The 24,833-nt window shown below is 46.0% G+C and overlaps 1 protein-coding gene across 4 annotated transcripts in view; it reads left to right on the top strand.

Moving 5' to 3' along the window:
- MGLL (monoglyceride lipase) overlaps window positions 1-24,145 on the top strand; it is a 96,650-nt gene extending 72,505 nt beyond the window's left edge. For all 4 annotated transcript variants that reach the window (XM_051627676.1, XM_051627679.1, XM_051627678.1 and 1 more), the window contains 5 exons: window positions 7,193-7,329; window positions 8,860-8,970; window positions 14,002-14,091; window positions 19,219-19,434; window positions 20,386-24,145. In XM_051627676.1, the coding sequence (XP_051483636.1) occupies window positions 7,193-7,329; window positions 8,860-8,970; window positions 14,002-14,091; window positions 19,219-19,434; window positions 20,386-20,511 (680 nt within the window). In that variant the 3' untranslated portion in view covers window positions 20,512-24,145. The remainder of the gene's footprint in view (window positions 1-7,192; window positions 7,330-8,859; window positions 8,971-14,001; window positions 14,092-19,218; window positions 19,435-20,385) is intronic.
- The last annotated feature ends 688 nt before the right edge of the window (window positions 24,146-24,833 follow it).

The raw sequence follows: 24,833 nt of genomic DNA, 5'->3' as shown, positions 1-24,833 counted from the left end.
AAACTCTTTTTGCAGAGGAATCCAACAGCTGCTCAACCATTTACACTGGCTTTGTGCAGTGTTTTCAAGTCATTGATTGCAGTAGCCTGGTAGAGAAGGACAGTCCCCTCAGCTATCTTTTGCTTTCAGATTCTTGAGGGCTAGCTTGGGAGGTGCCATTGCAGAAGGGATAAGGAAGAAAGTGGAAAGAGCTTTGTGGAGAAGGAAACAGGCTCCATATTCCTCTTTCATGGACCTTTGCTTCCACCAGCCACGTTAAAGCAGCATCCTGATTTTGTGATAGGAATGGCAAAGCTACCCTGCTCCGGGCAGCATGGGAAGTGACTGTGGTATGTGCAGGTTTTCAGACTGTCCTGCCCACTTTCATTACGTGGTGCCCCAGGAGACACTTAAATTTCCAGTCCGGCCACAGCGACTGATGTTTGTAAATGCAACCTATGAAGAGCACATTATCTTGCAACACAATCAGATGGCTTTTTTCAGTATGTTTTGATGAGCAACATGATGTTCCAGGCAGACTTTTAAGGAATTGCAATTCAGAGCCAAATTCAGCAACAGCCTAAGAAAAGGACAAGTCTTCTAAAGCCAAAGAGCTGTGCTTGTATCCATCATAGATGAATTGGCTCTTAGCATGGACAGAAACAGTTTGCCTTGTCAGACAGAATTAACAACTGCTCTGATACATACCAGGTCATTTTGTTTGTCATCTCTGGAGCACAGAAGAGATTTTAAATGGCTTCAGCAAGATGACCAGTTCTCTGCTCCCCAGAAATAAGGCTCAAATAATTTTAGTATAAAAAATGGCCTCTCTCTTTTCTTTTTCCTAACCAAGAGACCAAACAATATAACTCTGTGTGTGCACTATTCTAAAAATATCTCAGCTCTGCAAATGTGTCTCTGTTGTGGGAGGAGAAGGCTTTCAGCTTGCTGCATTCTTTGTGTGAGGCAAGTGAATAAAAACTATGCAGCAAATGCTGAAAGAAAAATGATTTTCCTAACCTTGAGAAGGAAGAGGGAAGCTGTTGGACTTGCGTGTGCAGGACAAGACTCTTTGTAAGAGAGAGGCGGAATCTATCTAGAGTTCTTAGTTATGTGCTCCGTAAAGCACCGAGGGTGGAGAGATACTTCTGTTGGGAGCCATATCTACTGGTTTTATAATGTGCTTATTGTCATGGAAAACCCAGAGTACTCACTGTGTCTATACAGGTGGTGTGAAAGAAGGAATGCTGAGGACTACCCAGAAAAGAGAGGTTAAACATTACTAAGGGTAAGCATGTGCTGAGCTGTAATTCAGATCCTAGAGGAACATAAAGATGGAAGCAGTGGTGAGGGGGAACCCTCTCCATGTAGTTCCTAATGCTTCCTATCTGATAAGTAAGTAGTACTTCTGGAAAAGCCTTAGACCGTAGGCTTATATGAAATATTCACAGTGTCAAGCTTGTCAAATACTGCAGAGGAGGTTTACTCTGCACTGTGCCCCATGGTCCTGTCTCCAGGTGGTCCAGATCCTGGGCTTTGCTGAAGCACTCCACAGCTCCCTTCCAGCCTAAGCACTGCTTTTTCTTCTTGTGGAAACCAGAGCTGTCAGAGAGGATGAGAGAGATGGTGGACAGCTAAGGCTCAGTCAGATGGACATTGAAAAGTTCATCTCCAAGGTTGAGCTACAAAATACAGAGCAGCAGAGCAGCTGACCTAGGTGGCAACTTGGTCAAAGTCCAGGTAGCATGGCAAATCCTAAGACAGCTTATCCTGCTTCTCCTAGCTCAGGGGTCCATGTCCTGCATTTGCTCTCCATTTGCAATCAAAATGAAGCATATGGACGTACAAAGGACAGACACTACTGAATGCCCTCCATGCATCAGACTTGATTTAGTTGGGGTGCGGAAAAAGACAGGAGATGGGAAAAAGAACAGGCTCCCTTGGTGTGAAGTCTGTTCTCAGGGCAAGGAGGCTGCTTTGTTGAGTAGGAATCTGCAGAATGAACTCAGAGGTGCTTCCTGTGTGTATTTGTTCTGCCAGTGGAACATTTGCTTTATATGTTACTGACAATGCAGGCACAGTGTGTTGACTTTTCCAGATGTTGATTGTCCTGCTTTGAAGCTTCTTCCTGTTTTTTTCAGTTGTTTGTGTGTCTGACTGGTGGATTACATGTACTGCTTGTTAAACAAATAATTAAAACATTGAGAGCTTTGAAATCCAGTATGTTTAATTAATGAGCTTTGCTCACTTGACGAAAAGGATGTGTACTTGACTTCTTACAGAACAAGTATAGTTTTTCCAGTGGTGAACTGTATCAACAATTTCAAGTGTTTACTAGTTCATTAATATTTTTGTCATTAAACCTGAAGAAAACACCCAAGCAGAAAATCAAGGCTTCATACAACATTTGCAATGTAAACCCATTATTAGTGTTGTCCTGTGTATTGTCTCACCCACATTCCCCATCCATGTGCTTTCTCCCGTCTCCTCCTCTGCAAAATGGTGCTGCCTTACAGGCTGGGGTTCTAGTTAATAGTTACTTTTTGATCTTGCAGAACTTTGGGCCAAGGTCTGTGGTGACGCCTGCAGTGCTGGGTGCTGTACAAGTGCAAAAAAGAGTAGTCCTTGCTCAGAGGAGTTTCCATAGATCTCATAAATATACCCACATCAGCCACAATGCCTTGTGACACCACTTAATTAGCTGCTGCACTGGCTTCCAAAACTGAAATATTCCTGAAAACTGGAGATGCTTTATCTTGTGCTCTAAGTGTAAGTTTCACCTCCAGGTCTAAATGCGTTTCCTGTAGGGCAGAGAGGAAAGCAAGGGCAGACAATGGTCCCTGTCTCAGTCTGTGGGGTTTGGATATTAAAGGGAACTACTGAAGTGATCTCTTCCCATAGCAGCAGGGTCACAGGGTAGGTTGTGGACTACCACAGCCAGGACCCCACCTGAAGAAGCTGCCACAAGCTAAGGAAAAAACACGGGAGTGGGATTAGGTTGGTACATGTGCACCCTGCACACCAGAAGAGCCACCCAAATTGCTGTCACTGGCATCTCCCTTGTGAGGGCTCAGCACCCAGCATTGCTTCTCCACGTGGGCACCTGCAGAGTGAAAGCATCTATGAGATCTTCTAATTTTGGGGTTTTTCTTCTAACCCAGACAGTTTAGCAGCAGGGAGGATGTAGTATTTTCTCCAGCACCATCACCTGCTGGAAGGTGAGAACAAAAAAGGAGGTGGGCTCACCTTCCCATGTACTGCAGTGTCCAGCATCACTGAGGAGCCCATTCTGCCTCCAATTTGAGGCAGAAAAAGAGAGACAGGTGCCTTCAGAAGGAAAACAAAACTTTTAGAAAGCTAATAAACAGATAATACTCATGTAAGTACTTCCTTTTCCAAAACACATTTGCTTCAAAGGGACTGGTCAGACTCCAGTAAGCTTATTGATGAAGGAGGCAGAGAAAGAAGAGGGTCTTCAGCCTGAGCTTGGTGTGGGTTTTAACAAAAATGCTTCCTTTGCATGCCACTGCCTGCAGTGCAATGTGCAGCTGCCTGCTGCTGCAGAGCCAGAGCTGAAGCAGTAAAATCACCTTTTCTGGCCTCCAGCAGCTCCTCTGGGACTCGAATCAGACTCTACAGCCTTGTCCATGGACCCCTGTGAGACAATTATTGTCCAAGTGATGGGGGACTCCATGGTACAGGAGTGGCTCCTCTGCTGTGGCTGGTGGATCATTGACTTGGCAGTGGTGGCAGTTCCCACCTTTAACTACTCCTGCAAAGTCCCAGTGCTCCTGTGTTAGCACCATTGCAATTCAAAATATATTTCTCCTTGGGGAGCAGTAAGCCTGAAGTGCCTGACCATCTCCTAACCTTCCCTGTTCCTGTGTCTCCTACTTCAAAATCTTGGAGTTAGGGATCTAGCAAGGAAAACAATGTGGTGGATTCAAGGTAGGAGTCCAGCCCTGCATTCCTTCTGTTTCTACCACCAGTTGGTTATAGAGAACGTGTTACCCCACAGATGTGTGATGGTGTCCTCACTATAATAAAAAAGGATCCAAACCATTCCCTTTTCCCTAAAGCTGGAAAGCTCTAAGTATGTGAAAAGTCAAGATCCAGATTCTGCCTGTAGAATTACTGCTCCCTGAGCAGATTTCTCATGTCCTTTCTCTCTGTTTTATGGCTTCTCCATAATAAATAGGGAGCAAAGGCTGAAAAAACAATATAGCCCATAATTTCTGCTCTCTTCTGGCTGTAAACTGTAAGGAACTGAAATCAGTAAATTCACAGCAGCATAGCTGAAGTCAACATTTGACCCTGCATTTCCCCTGTCACCTCATCTTCCATAGCAAAATGTTCCTGCTGAAGCTGTGAGGAGGAATTCAGTCCACACCTGAGCCTGCAGTGCTGGGCTGTGCCTTTGTTGGGAGGGCTTGGCACTAGGAAAGAGAAAGAAATACACGTAGTGTATAGCTTCTGTTTAGAAGAAAAATTCCTCCCATATTTCAAGGTGGGCAAGATGAGAAATATTTCTTCAGCTATGATGTGGCCCCACAGCCCCAGCAAAAAAGCATTGTGCTGGTGGGGACCCAGCACAGCTCCCTTCATTGGAAGGAATCTGCCCAGCAAGCCCAGAGCTGGGATGTTCGCTTCTTCAGGCCATTCCCATTTGGCCTTTACTGAAGGGAAGGGAGGGTTGAATCGCACTGTGCTTTCTATTTACATTTTCCTCAGCTTATCTCCAATCTGACCAGGATGTAACATTTTTTAAAGCATATGAGCCAATGTCAGCTGAAGAATCTGGCTGCTTTGGAGATGCTTTCAAAAGCCAGCCAAGCCTCACAGCACAAGAGGGTGTGGGATCTGGGGAATGTAGAGACTTGTAGAAATATGCATTTACAGGGCCACAGGATCCATTATGCATCAGAATGGTACCTACATGGTGATAAGGCACTCCCCAGAGCCCTCAAACCCTCAAACATTTCTTTGCTGAACCTTCAGCTTTGTCTTCCTGCAGAGCCAGTCAGTATTGTCCCATCCAAGAGAGGTGTGCAGCTTTGCAAGATCTATAATAATAGGTGAAATCGTGCTCTGAAGTCAAGCTTTCCAACACAATTGATGGATCATGAGTTACTGCTCATCTCTATGGTGGCAGAGCTACAGTTTGAGCAAGCTCACACAGAAAATAGAGGGCAAAACTTCATAGCTGTTAGATACAGGGCCAGATCATTGCAGCCTTTATTCAGACTTCACTTGAGCAGAGTATGTTATTTTGCAGTGGTGTGTTTGGTTGGAAATGGAGGCCTAGAGCTCCTAATTTGAGATTGGCAATTTGGAAAAAAGTGCTTCAGATTCTCATTTTTAAATGCTCACGTGCAGGAAAAGTTGCCCACAGTTTTCTCAGTACCCACAACCTGGAATGCTCAATTACTGAGCCACTACAGGTACATGATTCTAGCAGTGAACCACACAAGTTAAATATGAAGACATCCAGACAGGAAATGTATTGTACAGGCTCTGAAAGCCAAGTGTGTGAGGTGGATGTGCACTGGCAATCACAGCACTTTCCAGATGAGCATCTCATGGTTATAACCTCACATTGCCCCACTGAAACCAGGGGCCCCAGGGCCCTGTTGTGATGAGGAACTCATGGAGCTGTGATTCTTGTGACACTTCTCTATTGTCTCCCTTGGGTGTTGTGTCACTTGGGTGGGGAGCAGCCTTTGGTTAGTTCCAGTTCCTGAGTACAGGCAATTCCCTTTCTCTTGCATCCTGTGGCATTGTGGGACCACTGTGTCAGCTTCATTCCCAGCAAAACCCAAAGCAAATAGCTTTGCATCAAGGATGAACCTGACCTTTCCTTCCTAATAGCTCCAAAGGCAAAAGATCAGATAAAAAACATGTCAAGATCCATGACTATGTTGATGTTTGGTTGTGTCTTTCATCTAATAGAAGAGGTCTTATTTTCTCATCCTGAAACTTTCTCAGCTGAGAGACTCGAACTTGCAATAAACTCATTCTCTGGTTGAGTAAGTTTGGTTTCTTGGAGGAGAAGAAAGAAAAATAATAAAATAGAAGAACATAACCTAGCAAGGCTGTCTGGCTAACCCCACACAAGGAGCAGGGATAGCATCAAAGCAAAGTCTTGCACAGCCATCCTTTACCATACATGCAGACAAACTGCTGCTCAAGCATTGCTCCATCTGAGTGAGGAACAGCAGTTTAATAGTTAAAAGCAGGGTCCAAAGGTGGGTTCATTTACTTATTAATAAGCCCCCCAAAGCTCTGCAAAAATTTGTGATAGTTAATAACATGTAGGTCAGGTAAACAGGCAAACTGCTTCCCCAAGGTGATATTAATCTCAAGCCTTTGCAAGCTCAAAATTGCCTAGACTGTGTTTGTAGTGATGCTGGCTCCACCTCTGCCACGGATGCTGCTGTTCCCATAGCAACTCACCATCTCCCATATTAGGCTTTCCCTTCCCTTTGATCATACAAGATAATTCCCAGATACAGAATGAGCTAACAGCATCCAGGGGCAGTGCAGTTTGCATTAACACTTCTTCAGGGGGAGGACACCACTTGATACTTTCCCTCTGCGGGCTGTTGCAACCACTATCACTTGGCTTCACCTCCTCTCAGAGAAGGTTTCCAGCCCACCCGGTGCTCCAGGGTAGCAATGAGAAAAGGCAGAACTCTGCAAAGCTTATGCTCCAGACACTGGAAGAGGCTGTGTCCATGGCCCATTAAGTTTATATCAACCATATCTAGTCTGCAGAATGTTTCTGTTTCTTGCCAAGACTCTCTGCAGCAGTTGGCTCAATACAGTTGCCCCAGCAGCTATGATCTGTGGGGTAAAAACTGATTTACCAGGATGCAGGGACCTGCCATCCCTACAGCGAGGCAAGACAGCCCTTCTGCCCTCCTCACCCTGATGTTGAAAGCTGCAAGAGATTAGATTGGTACTCTCAGTTTTGAAGAGCAGGTAGAAACACAGGGGAGTATAATAATTTTTTTAAAACTAGATCATGGACAGTATGGCACTTTTAAAATGTTCTGTGTGCTTCCTCTGTATCTCTGCAGCACTCTTTCTCTTGAGAGATGACGGCAGGGAAGGTCAAGTTAAGACACTAACAGGCATGTTTCTGCTAAAGCCTTTCTTGATTGCAACCACTGCTTGGAATGACTTGGATGTGTTCTCTCCTTTTCCCCTACAGTTGGTCATGGGCAGAGCGAGGGGGATCGTATGGTTGTCTCAGATTTCCATGTCTTCATCAGGGACAGCTTGCAGCACATTGATCTCATGAAGAAAGAGCACCCTGAGCTGCCCGTTCTCATTCTGGGGCACTCCATGGTAAGCACCATCCTTTACCACTTTGGGCAGCACCCAGGCCATGTGACACAGCATGGTGGCACTCTTGTGGATGGCAGGAAATAACTTGGCCCACAGCAGGAAAAACAGAACTACAAGCAACCTTCCCTACTGCTTCATTCACTGCCCAAGTTGCCAGCATTCCTTACCCCACGAGATCTGCCTTGAGTATAATCAATCCTCAACTTTTCCACCTGGACCACGGCCCTAATTAGCACCATTTGCAACAATGGGCCCTATTTTATGATACGATCATTCATTCATACTGGGTACATGGTAAGTCCCACCACCTCCCTGCAACATTTGGCTTCTCCTTTCATTTCCACCAGTAATCAGGAGGTTAAGCCCTTCAAAGCTTTGTGAGCAGCTAGGGGATGAAGCACAAAAATACCCTGTAGCCTCATTTCATTAAACAACCTAACAGGAAAATGTACCAGGGATTAGGGCTGCAAAAACAAAGGCACTGATTTGGTGAACAGATCTGAAGTCTGATTCTGACAGCACAGGCCAAATCCCTTCATTCAAGCTAGCAATATTCCCACTGATGTCATTGATCTGCTCTCCCTGCCTTCCCGGAGGAGAGGAAAATGAATAAGTACTTTAGGATTCAGGCCATGCTCAGATAAACAAGTGTTCTTGCATAAGAAGGCATGGCATGCTCTGAAGTGCTCGCTGTGCTCCAAAGCCTCTGTAACAAGGAGCTAATTTCCCAGTGAGGTCTTTGAGATGCTTCTTGCTGCTGCTCCATTTAACAAGCCCCTGTTTCCAGCAGCGTGGAAGTTCACCAAATATTTCCCTTGGCAACTAATCCTCTGCAAACTTTACCCAGCAAGCCAGCCAGGTCCCTCCTGTGCCCTGCCCCTCACACCACCAGCCCTTGTCCTCATGCAGGAGAGCTCAGCCTGGCTGGCCTTCAGCTCAAAGCCATGGGCTGGGTGTTCACTGTCAGGCCTTGGGCACAGCACTGGGAGGCTGGAGGGGCTGGGGACACTGAAGAGGAGAATATTTAACTTCCAGTAATTAGTTAAGATTTTGGCATGCTGGGTGGCGGCGTTGCCATTGCCCAAGTTACCAGTGCCACCAGCACGGGACGAGCCCGGCTGAACCACATCTTCCCTGCACAGCAGCAGTCTGTCACACTGATAAAGCCTCAACTTAATTTTCAAGTCCACCTGCACTACCACTTCAGACATACTCTTCTTAGTCCTTTTAACTGAGGAGGACATAAGGCATCCTAGGGAGCTGACAGACATTTTACAGAGAATTGAGTTCAGGGGGATGTCAGGGTTTACAGCATAAGATCAGAAACCAGGTCTCTTCTCCCCCCCAAAAAAAACCACAGCCACTCCTAGTGACCCTGCTCCTCCAGCCTTCCTCACTGACCACACTGCACTCTCACTGGGGCAGAAATAATTTGCTTGTTTAGACTACAACCTTTCCAGTAATAAGATTGCTATATAAATGAGATGTTGATACCTGTATTAAGCTGTGGGCTGTTATTTTGCATTGCAGGGGGGAGCCATCTCCATTCTGACAGTTAGTGAGAGACCCAGCGAGTTTTCAGGCATGCTGTTAATCTCTCCTTTAGTCGTAGCCAGCCCAGAAGTCGCCACTCCCATCAAGGTAAGAGCAAACCCACATTGCACCTGGTCACCTCACTCCTCGGCTGAAGGACACGCATTAAGATCTCAAGCCTTAACATGCAAAACCCCACTGAGATCTGCACCACTAGGTTGCCAGTCAACACTTCTCTTCTAAGTGCCTCCCTCACAGTCCCACCTACTTTTCAGAGGGGAAGTGAATCCTGAACTCATCCAGAAAAACTTACTTAAATGAGAGTTGGAGAACGATGCTACCTCAGGAGGTGGTAGCAGACTGTACTTTCTTCACCACACCCTGTGGCAGCCCACACAGTGCCATCCTTTCCCTTCCGCTCCTACAGTTTTCTTCCTGACTCATACAGAGTCTGGTATGATTGCAACACAGGCTGCTGGCTAAGTCAGGCCAGGGTTATTTCTGGCATTTGGGGGATGACCAGTTTCTAAACAAAACTAGAGCTCTTGAATCCTAGGAAAGCTTCATGAACCTCAAAGGAGTCTCCCAGCTAAAGCCTCACTGCCCCACCAGCATCCCATGGCTTGATCCCATAGCTGGTCCTTGTCCAGACCATATTCTTTGGTTTGCACTTAGGCTTTACCTCCCATTCACACCTCCCTTCCAGAGCTACTTCTGATCTAAATATGTGCTGCCCACTTTGCCCTTCCCTAGGGAGGCCCCATAAGGCAACTTGACTCTCAGCTCTCCCCTCCTGTCTGGATTTTTAAAAGACTAAAGAACAATCCTAAAAGAAGCTGGAAGGAAAGGGAAGGACTGGCTAAGCCAGCAGGAAGGACAAACCATCTCATTCCCACAGGACTCTTGCCTTTATCCTTTCTCCCCCGACTCTTCTCCTCAAACTGGCTTCTTGTTTTCATCTGCTTCTAAGCTGTTTCTCCTGCTTTTTATTCTTCTGAGAGAAAGGAAACAGATTGCCTCAGCTCTCAGTATAATCCTGTTGTAAGCCAAAGCCATCTGCTGACCCCACAAGCCATTACAAGCACCAAAAGGTGCTTTTTAATCACCTCATTCTTCTGCTGAAGGAAACACTTGAAGATCTCTAACCTGAACACGCAAAATCCTTCCGAGTTCTGCACCACCAGGATGCCAGTCAATATTTTCATTCCAAGTACATTCCCCCCCTCTCCTTTCCATAGGGGAAGCAAATCCTGAAGTCATACCATCCAGGAAAGCTTTTACAACTGAGAACCAGAGCACCAGTGTGCTTTTATTAGGCTGGCAGCAGATTATTCACAGGTGAGGCTGTACCTGAATCAGCATAAGGGTCCCACAAGCACAGGTGCCCCTGTTTTTTCTTACTTGGGAGAGGGAAAAATAATAAATATTCAGAAAAAAAAAATACAGAGTCTGGATCTGAAATCTGAATCTATTAGCCTTGTGTTTCTAGTCATGTCAAGGAAAGTATGAAAAGATCTTCCTTCTTCTAGAACTTTGCCTTTTGCTAGATGCTAAACCCTTCCTGAAGTGAGGACTCTTCTAGTTCTGTGGGAACTAGTATTACTCTAGTCTGGTTTCTTGTAGGTCTGTACCAGAGCATTGCTTTATTTCACTGTAGGAAATGCTGTTCTCTAACTGAAGTATTTTGGAGGTTATTACATGGTCTCTTTCCTAGACAGTCTCTTGCATGCAGTTCTACAAGTGCACAGTGAGTTTCTTTGTGTTTCAGATCTATTATTACATAGATAAAAAATCGGTTAATAAAAAATTAATTATTCCTGAAATATCTTTGCTCTGTCACATTTAGTTGAAATCAGTCCTGGAGTTGAAAAAGTATTTGCAAGAGGAAGGAGAACAGGCAGTGTGTTCCTGCATAAGACACATTTTCCCATAAAGCTGAGCTGAAAACACTTCTGCGTTTTTTTTGGTTTTTTTTTTCTCTGAGAGCCAAAAAACATTTTATTGGTGTTTGTGCCTCTGAGGCACAAAGGGTTTGGTTTTCCCTTGGAACTGGTATGACTTCTCGGCCCAGGGCCATTTCCCAAGGACCACTGCATTCATCTCTGCTGGGGAATTTTCCAGTTGAGCAAGAATTTACCTTGGCCTATACAAACAAGACAACAATAAGAGTGGGACAGATTAAACACTGGGTCCTTCAGTCTCTGTTAGAAATCCCTTCCCTGGCTGCCCAGCCAGCCCTGGCAGCAGCAGAAACCCAGCATGTTAGCAGACAACGTGCAAGAAAACCAAATTCTGCTCTTTGCAGAAGCACAGTGTCATCTGTGCCTGTGTCCTGTAAATCCTGTGTCCTGACAGAAGCACCTAGTTGCAAATCCAGTGGAGATGGAGGGATCATGCTGCCTTTCCCCTTTTCTTCCCAGCTAATCTGGACAAAATTTGGTTCTCAGTCTTCAAAATTTCAAAGGATGCAGAGACGTGAGTCACAGATGCTGGCAAAGGGCAGTGTTAAGGGTAAAAGAGCATCTCCCACTGCATTTCTGCTGTTGAATGTTTTGAAATCAGGTGAGCCAGACAATTCCTTAGGAAGTATTCCCTAGTGATTAATCCTATGCAAACCCTCGGTCTATGCCTTAAAGACTAAGTACACAAGATTCTCTCTTTCCTTTTTGTGCTTTCTATTTGTACTTTTGCTGATCTGTTGCTTTACAACCCAATTGGACACCATGTTGTCCCAGTACCTGAGGGTCTCCCAGTCATTCAGGCTGAATCTGCACCCAAGAACAGTGCAGAGAAATTTTTCTAAAACATTCAGCCTATCTAGAAGAAAGAGTTATGTCAAAAAACTCTTATTGTGGCTCCGTCCATTTAGAAGTGAAGTCAGTCATCAGGTTTAGACAAACATATGTAAGGGTGGCTTGTTATCCAACTTTGGAGACAGCTGCTCCAAAAGCATATCCCACATATATATATAAATATATATAAATATATATGTATCTCCCTGATAAAACTGTTCAGTTACTCTCAACCTGGTCTCTTCCAGAGACTTCTCAGCTCAGTCAGATGAGCCTGAAATGAGCCTGGCTGGCTTAACCAGTTCAAGCACCACATTTTTGTTGATCCAGCTCATTTGTAGCTGAAATGATCGAAAGTGCATTCACACAAGCAGTTGTACATCTGAAATGCCTGTGTGCAAGGCCTGGTGCTTCTCTCTTGTACATCTGAACACCAGAAATGACTTCTCCGATATCAGCAGCCCAGGACAGTACATGCTATGCTTGTGGTCAGAAGCCAGCCCTATCTCAGTGGCAGTTTAGCAGTCAGCTTGTGACTTGGCTTGGCAGAACTCCAGACACGCGCAAAAACTCGAAGAACATTTCCAAAGCACGTCACGGAGGCGAGGTCATCAGCAGGCTGTGGAGCTGGGATGATAAGCATATATTAGAACAGAAAAATGGCCATGCTGAATCTGACAAAAGTGTGTCTAGCCTGTCTCCCAACAAGGAGAAGCCTGAGAAAGAGCATGGATGTAGTTCTCCTTTCCTTGTCACACTTTCCTCACCTTCAGCACATTGTTAGGCTGCTGTATTGTTGCTCGTTTGAGAGGAAGATTCAAATTTATGCTCATTCTGCAAAATCCCCATCGCAGATCCTTGGCAATATAAATATTCACACACATGCCAAACAGACAAGATTGGACTCCCCATCAAACGCATGGCTTCTGGAATTTGGGATGATGTCCTTCCTTCTTCAGCCAAATATAAAAAGGAAGCAAAGTCCCCCTCTTAAAAAAAACGTGCCAACTTTTATGCGTCATCTCGGACCTAAATACCTATGGCCTTAATACCAACGTCTGGATCTTGTGGCCAATACTCTAAATAGATCTTGAGAGAACATCAGCTAACATCTCAAGCCAAGATATTTCCTCTTCTGTAAGCAGTTATGGAGGCACAAGAACTCACCCTAGATCTTTACTCATGTTCCATCCCTGGAATTAGCATGAAACAAAGAAAACCCCATTCCTGCTTGTCTGCATCATAAGCTCAAGCTTGCATCAGTGTGGATATGTTATTTTGCTGGTCTAACTCCAGAGACCTCATTAGAAATGAATTTTGCTGACACAATGTCATAGCCAGTGAGGGGCTCAAAGTACTGGTAGAAAGTGACCCTGGTTCCTAGCATATCCAACCCAAGGTACACACATGTTCTTAAATCTGCTGTGAGACTTTACTGCTTTTCACTCTGGAATGACTTTGACTTTAACCTTGTATTATTCCTCTAATATCCTAATTACTCTGTCATGTATCATATGCAATCTGAAATGTCAGGAAGTGCTCCAGAAGTGATTAGAATTCAGCAGAAACCAAGAACATAGGTGACAGCCTGTCTGCAAGTGTTAGCTGTGAACATAAAAGGGCCATAAAACAGACCAGCAAACGCTAATTTTCTGACTTAAGTGGTGCTCATGTAATTAAAGACAGCTATCAAAGATCAGAGCAGAACCCTGGTATCAACGTGCTTGTAGTTCTATTGAAATGAAATATATTACCTTTGCTTCTGCCAGCAGTTTCAAGCCTGGGCTGCTTAATGCTTTTGTGTTTTGTTCCCAGGAGACAAGTGAGCAATGGATTTCTTTAGCCAATGCATGCACATTTTGCAGTTGTTTATTTACAGGTTCCCTGGAGAATATGCTTATCAAAAAAGAGTGTAGTCAAGGCAAATTGCACCAAACGTTGCTCACGCACTGCAGCCTGAAATCAGAGCTGTGGCCACAAGGAAAGGGCAATAAAACAGCAAAATCCAGCTTTTCCAAAGTCTAGAAATGGTGTTTTCCTATCAAAGTGCCTTTTTAGAAATTAACTTGAGAAAGAGAAAAAGGGAAAGTACAACAAAGTTGTGCTGTTGCACATGTACAGATGGCTGATGGTGTTTCAGACCAGGACACCCACCCCCTGATTCCAGGAGCAGTTTCAACACTTTCTCTTGAAGATAAATGCTTCAATACAGGAAAGATCTTTCTCCAATGTCAATTGGCATTTCTAAACTATTTAACTTCTGTGTTGATTCCCATCAGCTCAGGATTTGGCCCTCTGTGTTATCTCTCTAACTAGCTCTTTAACTGTTTGCTTTCCTCTCCCACAGGTTTTTGCAGCAAAAGTGCTCAACTTTGTTCTCCCAAACCTGTCATTAGGATCCATAGATCCAAGTGCAATTTCCCGGAACAAGAAGGAGGTGAGAACCCAAATGCCTTTTATCTTCTTTTTTAAAAGAAAAAAAAAAAAGTTTTTTACTGAATCACAAGGGTAAAATCTATGATGGTGTAAAAAGGTGAACCATCTCTGAAGTCACTGGAACCAACTTTACACCTAGCAGGAAGAGCTTGGTTCACCGTGGGACATCAGCTCTTCTTCCCTTCACAACCACTCTGGCTACAAGACACAGAATAATAGACACATACTCCTCTATGAGAAAAATATGGCTTATAGATAAATATATCTATATCCCATATATATGAATGCAGACACCTGTGCTATGGTTGTGTTGGAAAGCACATTGGAAGGGTGTTTGTCTCCTCCACCACAGCTCAATTACAAGTGAACTAAGTTGCCTTGTCTGGAGAGGGGAGTGACCAAGAACTTGGTGTATTTTAGAAATCAACTTGAAGGATAGAAAATGGCACCAAAAGCTGTGTCAAAAGCACGAGTGCTTCACTGGTGTAGTCGTCAGTATTTCCTGAGCTCCCACATCAGCTCACCTCTCACTGGCAGATGCTGTCATTTTTCTTGCAGTTCATGCAGTTCATATCTTAAGTAGAAGTCAATAAATTGCCTTCCTCTGGGCAGGCAGCTCCACCAGCATGCAAGGATCAGCAGCAAAGACAATGTCAGCAGCTGTGTAAGTGCAAGGCAATATCAGCCTCAGCATATCCCACCTCTTTGACTCACCCATTTGCTGAACTGGAAAGCAGAGAGTCTCCCAGGATAACCTCCAGGCATTCAGGGTTGTTTCTTGGTTCTGCCAAAGAGGTTTTTGGTCAGACAACTTTTAGTTCACTTATCTGTGAACAGAGCATAACATTTCACTGGGTGGGAGGCAGAAAGATCCAAGGAACTGAGAAAAGGAAGACAAAGTAGGTTCTAGGAAACTGTCAGGATGAGCAAGGAGTAAGCTCATCTGCATCCACTGATCCATATGACATGTTCTTAAGTACCATATGAGGCTGCACAAAATATATACTTGGGAAGAAGGCTGATTCCAATCAAGCCATAGAAACCTTTTCTTAATTACATTCGGCTGCTCTAACTTGTATAAAATTCAGATAAAATATTTAAATTAGAGAACTAATTCACTAAAATCAAAGGAAGATTCTCACTTCTGCATTTGCATTTAGAGGATAAAAGCAATCACTGTTCTGGAGGAGGGGAAGAATTTGAGAGTGTTACCCCCTACCTGAAGAGCAAGTGTGGCTGGGACACGTGGCTCTTTGCCTGCTCCTGCACTGGTGTGTCTAGTGGCACTTGAGCTCTGTGCTGCAGCTGGTCCTTAAGGACAGCAGTTTTAAATACACCTCCAACAGCTGGATCCTGTGCTGGAAGACACTAGTGCTACACTATATAGCTTTATAGGAGAAAAGTGCTGATGTGGGGACATCCCATATAAGAATGCATTTAGAAAACTGTCAGTGAGCTCTCTTAATTTGGTGCACAATATTCACTGAGCATTTCCATGTAGGCTGTTGGGCTGATGTTATGAATCACCACAGCAACCACTGGACATAGTTTATAATAAATGTTGTTCTGTTGTATTTCTACACAAATATTTGCTGCTGCTCCCTCTGCTCTATGATGCTTCAAGTCTCAAGAGCTTCTTTCGAATGTCATTGTTTTTCCTCTGCCCTTTTCATGGAGCAAGGAATTTTTGCAGTGGACAAAAACGTAGGTCTGCTTCATTCGAGTCTACTTATAAAGGAGTAGTCTTCAAAATGAGACAAGAAGCCCCTCCTTGCTGTGCTGCCCACACACCTGCAAGTGAACACCCAGCTGACATCACAGCTGTGGATTGCCACGTGAAAAGCAGGATTTGAGGCTCCAGGCACTTACTGAAGACAACGCAGCATCTTGGTCCTCTGGCTGCCTCTAATGCACACTCCACCCTCCTTTTGGACTCAAGACGCACAGCTTCAAAGCACACAATGTGCTGGAAACATCCATTATTTAAATGTTAAACATATTCTCCTGCCAGACCAACTTTCTATTATCTAGAAATATTTTTGGGACATCATCCAAGAATTTCCTGATGAATTTGTGTTCCCAGCAGGCTGTCCTCAGGGTGTAGGGACTGAAACACAGGATGGTTTGAGATGTTTGTTTGATCTGCTTGCTGTACCACAAAAGAGAGCAACAAGCAACCTTAAAAACCCAGCAAGTGCTGTTATTCCAAGGAGGAATAACATCTTGGGGGTGGGCACCCCTTTACTCCATTAATCTTTGTTAGTTGCCATTGAATTCAATGGAATAGTCCTCCTGACTCCAGTCTTGTTCCTGCAGAGTCCACATAGGATGAGGCTGTAATTGCCTTATAATGAATGTATTGCTGTGCAAAATGCAAAGGGAAGATACAGACCTCTAAGCAGGGGAGCACAATACAGCAGGGGCCCTGATGGCTGCTTCTGTCTTAGCACTACATAAAGGGAAACAAGAGCTGTGGTGATGGACTCTGCAGCGCCTTTGCTGGATCGTGGCTGGAAGCAGGCTCTCCTGGGATCACCCTCACTCACTTGTCCCCCCTATCCCAGAGCTCAGTGTGCCAACGGGAGTTCTGGGATTACAGGGTTTGCAGTTCATAGCTTGCAGAATATACAGCCCATTCCCTCTCTGTCTCTTCCCAGCAAGCTGCTCTTTGCACTCTCCTCATGCACTGAACATTAACACTGACAAGGATTCCTGTTCGTTTGCTGGGAACGGGATCCTCCCCTGCAGTCTCAATCGATCTGGGTTAAGATTGGGTTACTATTTTTTTCCCCTCCCACCATCTACACAGAAATATTTGTTGGCTGCTCAGTAGCTAAAAAATCCCTGTTCCTTCAGAAAAGAACAAGAGAAAGAAAGAAAGCCATTAGGTCATTCTCTTAGCACTTCTGGGGCTGGGGAGGGGGCAGGTCACATGAATTCATCAACACTGTTTTACTCCATGGGAATGGAACTTCTGTCAATCCATCCACCCACCCCTCCTGACTCCCCCTCCCTGAAAAGTCCCTGATTTCTTGCCTTCAATTCACAGCGCTGTGACATAGATCCGGACAAGTCCCAGATTAGGCTGAAGCCACTTGCTAAGTAGCCAGTGCAACACGGTGGTTTTGCTCAAATACATTTGGCTGAAAATACCAGGGTACATCCAGCTGTCAGTGGGAGAGCCAGAAACACCACACCAGGCAGCTGGTGAGTTGGAAGTCAAAGCTGAACTTTCTACTTGAGCACCTTCCTGAGAGGCAGCTTATTGCAGGGAAGGGATGGCAGCAGGCAGGCTGGGCAGCCTCAGGGATAGAGGATGTAGGTGGAGGTTCCTGCACCAAACAGGTGGTCAGGCACTGGGAGGGTCCACGCAGACCACATGCTGTTCAGCCTCTTTGCTTCCGAGGGCCTTCACCAGGAGTGAAGGATGCTCAGCATGTCTTTAGAGTGGATCCTTTTACCATAACCACAATCTCATCTCTGCAGTGGCCTTGTACAAACAGTTTACCAAACCCTCAGCGTGCAGAGGCACTTGCTTTTTTGAAGAGGAGATACTGTACATAAAATCCTAACATTAGGAGCTGTGGTGAGAGATCTCTTTATCTCCAGCTTGAATTTCCTTGGCGCAACACCAGCACAAGTTGGAGTGGCTCTACAGCACTCACTTGGCCATCTTCAATGCTGTGGGCTAGGAATGAAGGGTGCCAGTGCCTAATTATCCCAAATTCCCACCCACTCCTTCCCCTTGCTGCACTCAGGGATAGGAATCATGACTTCAAGCAGCAGGAGATAGTGGAGACCAGAAGCAGGAAGGTGATGTGGAAAGATCTGTGAGCACCAGCATGGGTCACTGCCAGCTCCATTTCCAGTGCTTTGTGCCCCAACACATTTGGGACAAGGGGGGAAACTGGCTTTATACCCTCTGGCAAATTAATGTCCCCTGCAGCAGGAGGGAACCACATCTTGTCCTTCTGCCACCCTGATGGTCTCATCTCACAGGGAGATTAATTCAGAATCCACCCCAAGGCCTTTCTGGCTTCTTGGTGGGGACCAAGCAGGCTATGCTGTCCTGCTACAGTGCATCTCCATGCCTGTACCTAATAGCTATGTGTCCCTAGGGTGGCCTGGTGGGTCACCTCTCACCCATGGTCCCCTCAGGACAGGCACATGCAGCAGCCAAGAAAGCCTCACATCTCTGCAAAGAGAGAGAATTCAAACAGGCCCCAATGCCTGTGAAGAGAGGAGACTGGTTTTGGCTAACCTATAAATAACCATCATTTCTATAAACATCTGCCAGGCTTGGAAGAAAGTGGAGGCTGTGCCAGGGACCAACCAATAATCAAAGCATTCTGGCAAATAGTGAGATGGCAGTGGCTGTGTGGGCCGTCTCCATGTACAGTATACAAATATTTACTGTAGATTTTCCTGCTGCAGTAGCTACTTGTTCCTAGCAACTATCTGCACCAGCTCTTGTACATTTCTATCCTCTCACAATCTGGCTGAACAAGTTGTTGACTCTTTTCTTTTTTTGCTTTACTACCTAATACCATCATTTGCTCCCTTGTCTGTGCACTCTTTGCACCCATAGAGGACCCCTCAGTGTGAGAGTGCTTTGCAGTCAGATGTGTCAGTTGTCTGTAGGTGTAAGTCATAGTCTTCATCCCCAGAGAAGGAAGGTGAAAGAGAACAACACCTGAGCCCTCAGCAGAGAGGATAAGGACCCAGAGAACATCAGCTTTCAAGTAACACAGTCTGAAGAACCCTCTGGAGAACAGATTGTCACCTTTGAGTGACAGACAAATACGGCAGAGCAGAAAAATACAGGGAGGTGCCCCCATGGGAACAGTCTTTGTCCATCACTGATTGTTTGCCTGCAGAGAGAGAGCTTTGGTTTGAATATTTTCTAGTGACACAAGAAGCACACAGGGTGGGGTAAGCCAGGTGGTGTGAGCCATTCTGGGTAGCCACAGTAAAGAGCTTGACCTTGACACTGATGGCAGGATGTCCTGGCAGAGTAGGAAATGACCAGGCAAGCCAAGGGAAGAAGCTTCTCAGCACCTGGCTGATCTGCTTCATCTTTTCTGCATGAAATATTGCTAACCTTAAATTACCTCTTTCTCCCTGCCAGATAGAATCTTATACATCTGATCCCTTGGTCTACCATGGTGGCATGAAGGTCTCCTTTGTCATCCAGCTGATGAATGCCATTGCCAGAATTGAACGAGCTCTGCCCAAGTTGACTTTGCCCATCCTGGTGCTACATGGCTCTTCCGACAAGCTCTGCGATATCAGAGGGTCCTATTTACTGATGGACACAGTGCAGAGTCAGGACAAAACGCTCAAGGTCACCTTGCTTTCTTTACTTTTAGGGTTTTATCCTCTCAGTGTTGGGCTGAACATGAGTGACTGTGAGGGGTAGAGTCTTGCTGAGCTCTGGAGAACTGGAGGTGAAGCAGGGCTGATGCACTGGTGAGACCCTTCACCAGGAGGTAGCCCTGCCAAGGCACTGCACGGTGGCCTTTCACCACCTACAGCTGGGCTGTGGGCAAGGGGTGATGAGTGATGGCAAGGCCTGACCTCTGAGTGACTGTGTACCTAGACAGTCTCTTGGACATGAAGCAACTTGGCGTAAAAGTAGAGTAAGGCTCATAAGCAGACAAAGTGCTGACCCCAAAAGCTCTTCTGAACAACACCAACTGTGTGAGCACCAACCTTACCTCATGCCCCAGCATGTAAAGGTACAGGGGGGCCTTCCCAAAGCCCTGCACAACAAAAACCACTTCACATCTGTTCATTTCAAGAGAACCACAGCTGATTAACCAATTGTTAGCACATGAATGAGCCTGAAAGAGAGACAGAGAGACCAAGGGAAAGCTTTTATCATTGGAAAAATAACTGGATAGTCTGGGTATAAAAGGAGTAAAATTGCACAAGGCATGACGGGAACATCCCCCATTGTCCTTTAAACTCCAAGGGCATGGTAAGTATTTCCTCTTTCTTAGTGGGATAGGAAGTAAGAAATGCACAGGGTTGGGACAGGCATTATTCCACCCCAAGGGCAGGAGGGTGCTCAGATGTTATTGAGTTGCAATGCCAATGCCTTCCTGCTCACAGAGGTCCAGCTCCACCAATGGCATCTCTCTGTTGTCATAACCTGCCACATCTAGGCAAAAAAACTGATCAGGTGTGGGCAGGATATGTTAAATCTGCAGGTGTTGACCAGAGAGGCCTGAAGGCTGTTTTGTTCATGCTGAATTTTTTTCTCTGCTAATCTGTGCTCTCTCCCTGCTTGCAGGTGTATGAGGAAGCTTATCATGCCCTCCACAAAGAGCTGCCTGAGGTCACTACCTCTGTCTTCACAGAAATACTAACATGGATTGGCCAGAAGGTCTCAGCAGCTGGAGAAACCAGCCATACTTAAGAGCAATTGGTTTTGCAGCTCTTTCTGGGGTTTTCTGAGAATCAATGCTTTTCTTAATAGAAGTCTCTCTGGAAAATTTAACATAGAGGGACTCTTGGGATGTTTTATCATGCACAGTGTAAGGGAGGGTGGGGGGAGAAGCACAGGATGGGGGGCGTATTTGGTGATGTAAATGGCTGCTGCCCTAATCTGGGGAAGAACTGATAGCTGTGGGAGCAGCCATCAAAGGTCTCCAGGTGGGGCAATTTTACTGAAATGCCCCTCACCTACCAAACTTCCCCCATCACTTTCCCTTCTCTGATTTGGCTGTGGTGACAGGGGTGTCTTTCTACTGCAATAACTCTTGGTATGTTAAAGAAGGCAGTATCTTCCACTTCATGGTTTTGATTCCAGGTGCACAGTCCCTTCCCTGACCCCACCATCCAGTACCTTAAAAGCCCTGGTCCTTGAGCAGTATGAAGGTGCTGGATAACAAGGAGGGGCTAAAAATAGAGCTTAAAGCTCCCTGAAGGTGAAAGGCTGGTTTTCAAGGTCAGACCCCTTTGGATACTGCCTTTACAAGCAGGGCAGGAGGGAGCATATAAAGAACCTCCCCCACCACCCTGCACATCCTCTGTGAGTTTGCACTTGGGGAAAGTGTGTTGAACAGCTCTTTAATTTTCATCATCAGAGCAGGATCTCATAGGGGAGAGGGGGAATGTGCAATCAAACCCACTTAGCACATTGAAAACCCATGCTTTTCCCAGTGCCAAACCCCATCTCCTTTGCAAAATGAACTATTCTGTAAATATATTATTCCCTTCCCTTTTTTTTTTTTTCCCTTTTTTTTTTTCCTTTTGGAATTAATCACTTATGCTACTGAAACTGAAAAAGCAAAGTCAAAGTTCTAAGATAATATAGTAATATATGATGTATATAGAGGTGGCTGAGAGCTGGGGAAGGGATGGGAGGAGAGTCTAAAGAAGGGGTTAATTGTTCCTTCTCTTGGCAAGGAATAATGTTGTCCTACAAGGATCCAGTCCTCTCACCATAAATTTACAGTCATAATCTGTTGTTTTCCTTCATCAGTTGGAAAATGTCCGGAAAATAATGCTAGAGAGAAGCACAGAGCATCTGGTGGGTGGGGATTAGCAGTGGGTGTCCTCATGGTCCACTGGTTTAGCAGAAGACCCACTGTGTGAACAGAGGTCTTAACCAAGCTCACCCCAATCTCTTCCTAATCAGCACAAGCACTTCTGGGGCAGATCACAGAGCACAGGGGCCAAGTTGACCCCTCTAAGCAGCATGGAAAACTGAAGGCAGACTATATGGTGCCATCATCCATCCAACATCTACCTTGCTGCACTGGGTGCACCCAGGGGCTCTGGTGTACAAGCTGCCTTGGAGGAGCTTGTGAACTGGTCCAATGGTGCAGACAAGCCAAACCCTAAAGCTGCCTGGGTCTCTGGTAGCAGCATAGCTAAAGGAAAGGCTTAAGACCAGTTATGGAGAAAAGGCATTGTATCCATAGAGCAAAAGCTGCATAGGCACCATAGCATGGCTGTGCAGCTCAGTTTGTTCAGGGTGATGGCCCTAGTTTTGAGTACACTTCTTGGCACTAGCCAAAGGGAAGGGGGTTAACCTGTGCCTCTCCCTCCAATTTTGCAAGAAGAAAACACCTGTGAATATTGCACTATGAGAGAGTGGGACATCTCCCCCAGTGAGAAGCCAGCCCAGCAGCAGTGCCAGCATCGTTGTATCTCATGCCACTGCCCCCAGGGCTGGATCCTACCTGTGGCAGTGATGGGGCTCACCCACCTCTCCTCCCCTCTTGCCCCAGGTCTAGCAAGATTCAGGAAAGGGACCTTTGTGCAATAACAGAATCAGGGCTCAGGCCCATTTGATCCCAGCAGTGTGGATGGATGAAGGATGTGTGGAGGCAGGTTATGTCCTTGTAGGGGCCCTAGAGGGGCCCAAGTCAGGAAAGCTTTTATGCAGGTTGATCCAGGCACTTTTGTATTTGTATTTTCATGCCTCTAAAGAGAGGAATGAGCTGTTGTTTTTTCAGCAACACCAGCTTTTGATTCACTATTCCAGTGCAATCAGCTTTTCCCACAAACTCCTGCTGAGCTGCTGGTGACACTTGCTTTAGGAAGGGAGCAAGGCACAATTGCCTGCTCTGTACCTTCCAGCAGCCTGGCTTGTTGCAGCTTCTTTTCCCCAAGCAAGATCTCTCCTTGCCAGATGCTGCTGGGGAAAGACAACAAGATGACAAACACTACAGCAGTGATAAACCTCACCTGCCTCTTCAGCTGGAAGGGGAATCAAGTAGGCGTGATCCAGTGTGACAGGCATTGTGGGGGTAGTAGCAAGATGATGATTTAAGGATGGGATTTTTGAAAGCATTTTTCCCAAGCAAGTCAAGAAGAGCAAATCAATGCCCACATTCTTTACATCCCTTCTCAAATTGACAAGCACTTTGTGGGGGGAGGGAAGTGACCCTTCAGGAGGAAGGTCAGAGCCCGTCTGCTCCCTCCAACCTGGCTTCAGGCAGAGGAAGGTCCGTGGTCAGTGCCTTTGATAAAATGTGTCCTTTCACTCAAGAAACATCTGCAGCTCAGCAGAAAGACAAGGAAACCAGTTACGTTGATGTGGGGAGGGCTTGTCCCTCTGGCTAGCTAAGCTCAGTAATGGCATGTGGCCTGGGGAAGCCATGTTTGAAATCCGGTTACCAAACAAAAAGTTGAGAGAACAACAATAAAAATGTCAAATAAGCCCCAAGCTCCTGGCACAACAGGGGCTACTGCCACCCTGGGCCAGTTTTCTGAAGAATTATCTTCTGAGGAAATAAACACAAGGAAACCTACCCGAAGAAGCCCCAAGGAAGGCTGGGCAGCCTGCCCTGGGCACACACCTCCCGGCAGACTGCTGAGCCCAAGGGAGCAGCTCCTGTGTGCAGGTGGGGAGATGAGCACAGAGGGAAGGAGCAAATCACCCTGGGTCTGCTGAGATGCTGTTTGCACCAGCTGCAGCTCGGCCCTCACTGCTGGTGCTGATCACTCACCCTGCCTGTAAGCTACTTTATATTGACCCAGTTAGGTTTCACCGTGTCCCAGAGGAATCCTTCCTTCACTGACCAGATTAGCAATGAGCAGAGCTGCTGCCAAGGAAAATGTAATTAAAGCCTATTTTCAAATGGCAGGTACAATTTGCAGGGAGCACAGCCAGCCTTAGGGGTGTTGCTGCGCGGAGCCGCACCGGAGACCGCTCTGCCCTTAGAATGGGTGGCACTCGTGACTGAGCAATAGCAACGTGTAACCACTGTACAGATCACCTCCTGTAGCACTGAGAGACCATCCCCCACTGCCTAAACCCATCACATTTTCTATTTAGCCTGTTCTTTTTATACCACTCACCTTAGGACACTGCCAGCACAAACCCATGGAGATCACACTTTTCCAAGTAATTTCCTGAGCTTGTCTCTCTTGTTCCATTGTGTTCCAGTTCAATAAAATACATTTATATATATATATACATATATAAAAACATATATGCATACACATGTATTTTCAGTGGGAAGAATCATATACAAGTTTAGGATTCTTAAAGGAATACAATGTATATTGCAACTAATAATAAAGTTATGTTTTCTGAACAGAGTGTGTTTGATGGCATTACTGGTGACTGCCATCCATCTGGAGGGTGAGCAGGGAAAGACAGATATTCAAGTGCCATTTGACTAGTGGTGGAGGGGGCTGGAGCCCCCAGGTGCTGCTGAATTGCCAGCATGGCCAGCACCTGCTCCCCAGGGATACAGGGGCAGCCAAGTCTCATGGGAGGCCTGAAGTTCCCCTTCTGCTTCGAGGCCAGCTTTTCAAAGAGCCCTGAAATCCACAGCCTCATGCTACCATTTGCTATACAGTCCAGAGCAGCACAATGACAGATCAGTTAAGGGCACAGGAGGTGTAAGATACCTTTACATCTAACTTTGACGTAGCAGGGCTGGAGGAGCCTGGAGCAACAGGCAAGCTCAGCCTGCTTTCAGACCCTGTTCCCACGCTTTTACAAGCCTGTTAGAACATTATGTCCTGATCCGTACCCAGTTCAAACAGGAAGCATCTGCACCATGGCCAGAAGCAGCAGCCACTTAAATCCTACCTTTTGCCCCCAGCTGTGACTGCAGAGGGGGATGGAGAGAAGGGGTTGGTGCTGTCTGAGCTCCCAGGGAATGCCCAGGTGCTGTAAGAGACCCCGGTCCGTCCAGACCCAGGGCTGGTGCTGTCAGGGGACAGCGCTCATGCCTGGGGAGTGGGGCTGGGGCACAGCCCAGCCACAGGGTCCCA

This window comes from Apus apus, chromosome 9 (genome assembly GCF_020740795.1).
Source record: "Apus apus isolate bApuApu2 chromosome 9, bApuApu2.pri.cur, whole genome shotgun sequence".
Classification (NCBI taxonomy): Eukaryota; Metazoa; Chordata; class Aves; order Apodiformes; family Apodidae; genus Apus; species Apus apus.
Note: the sequence above shows the minus strand (reverse complement) of the source record. Positions and strands in the feature narration are given on the sequence as shown.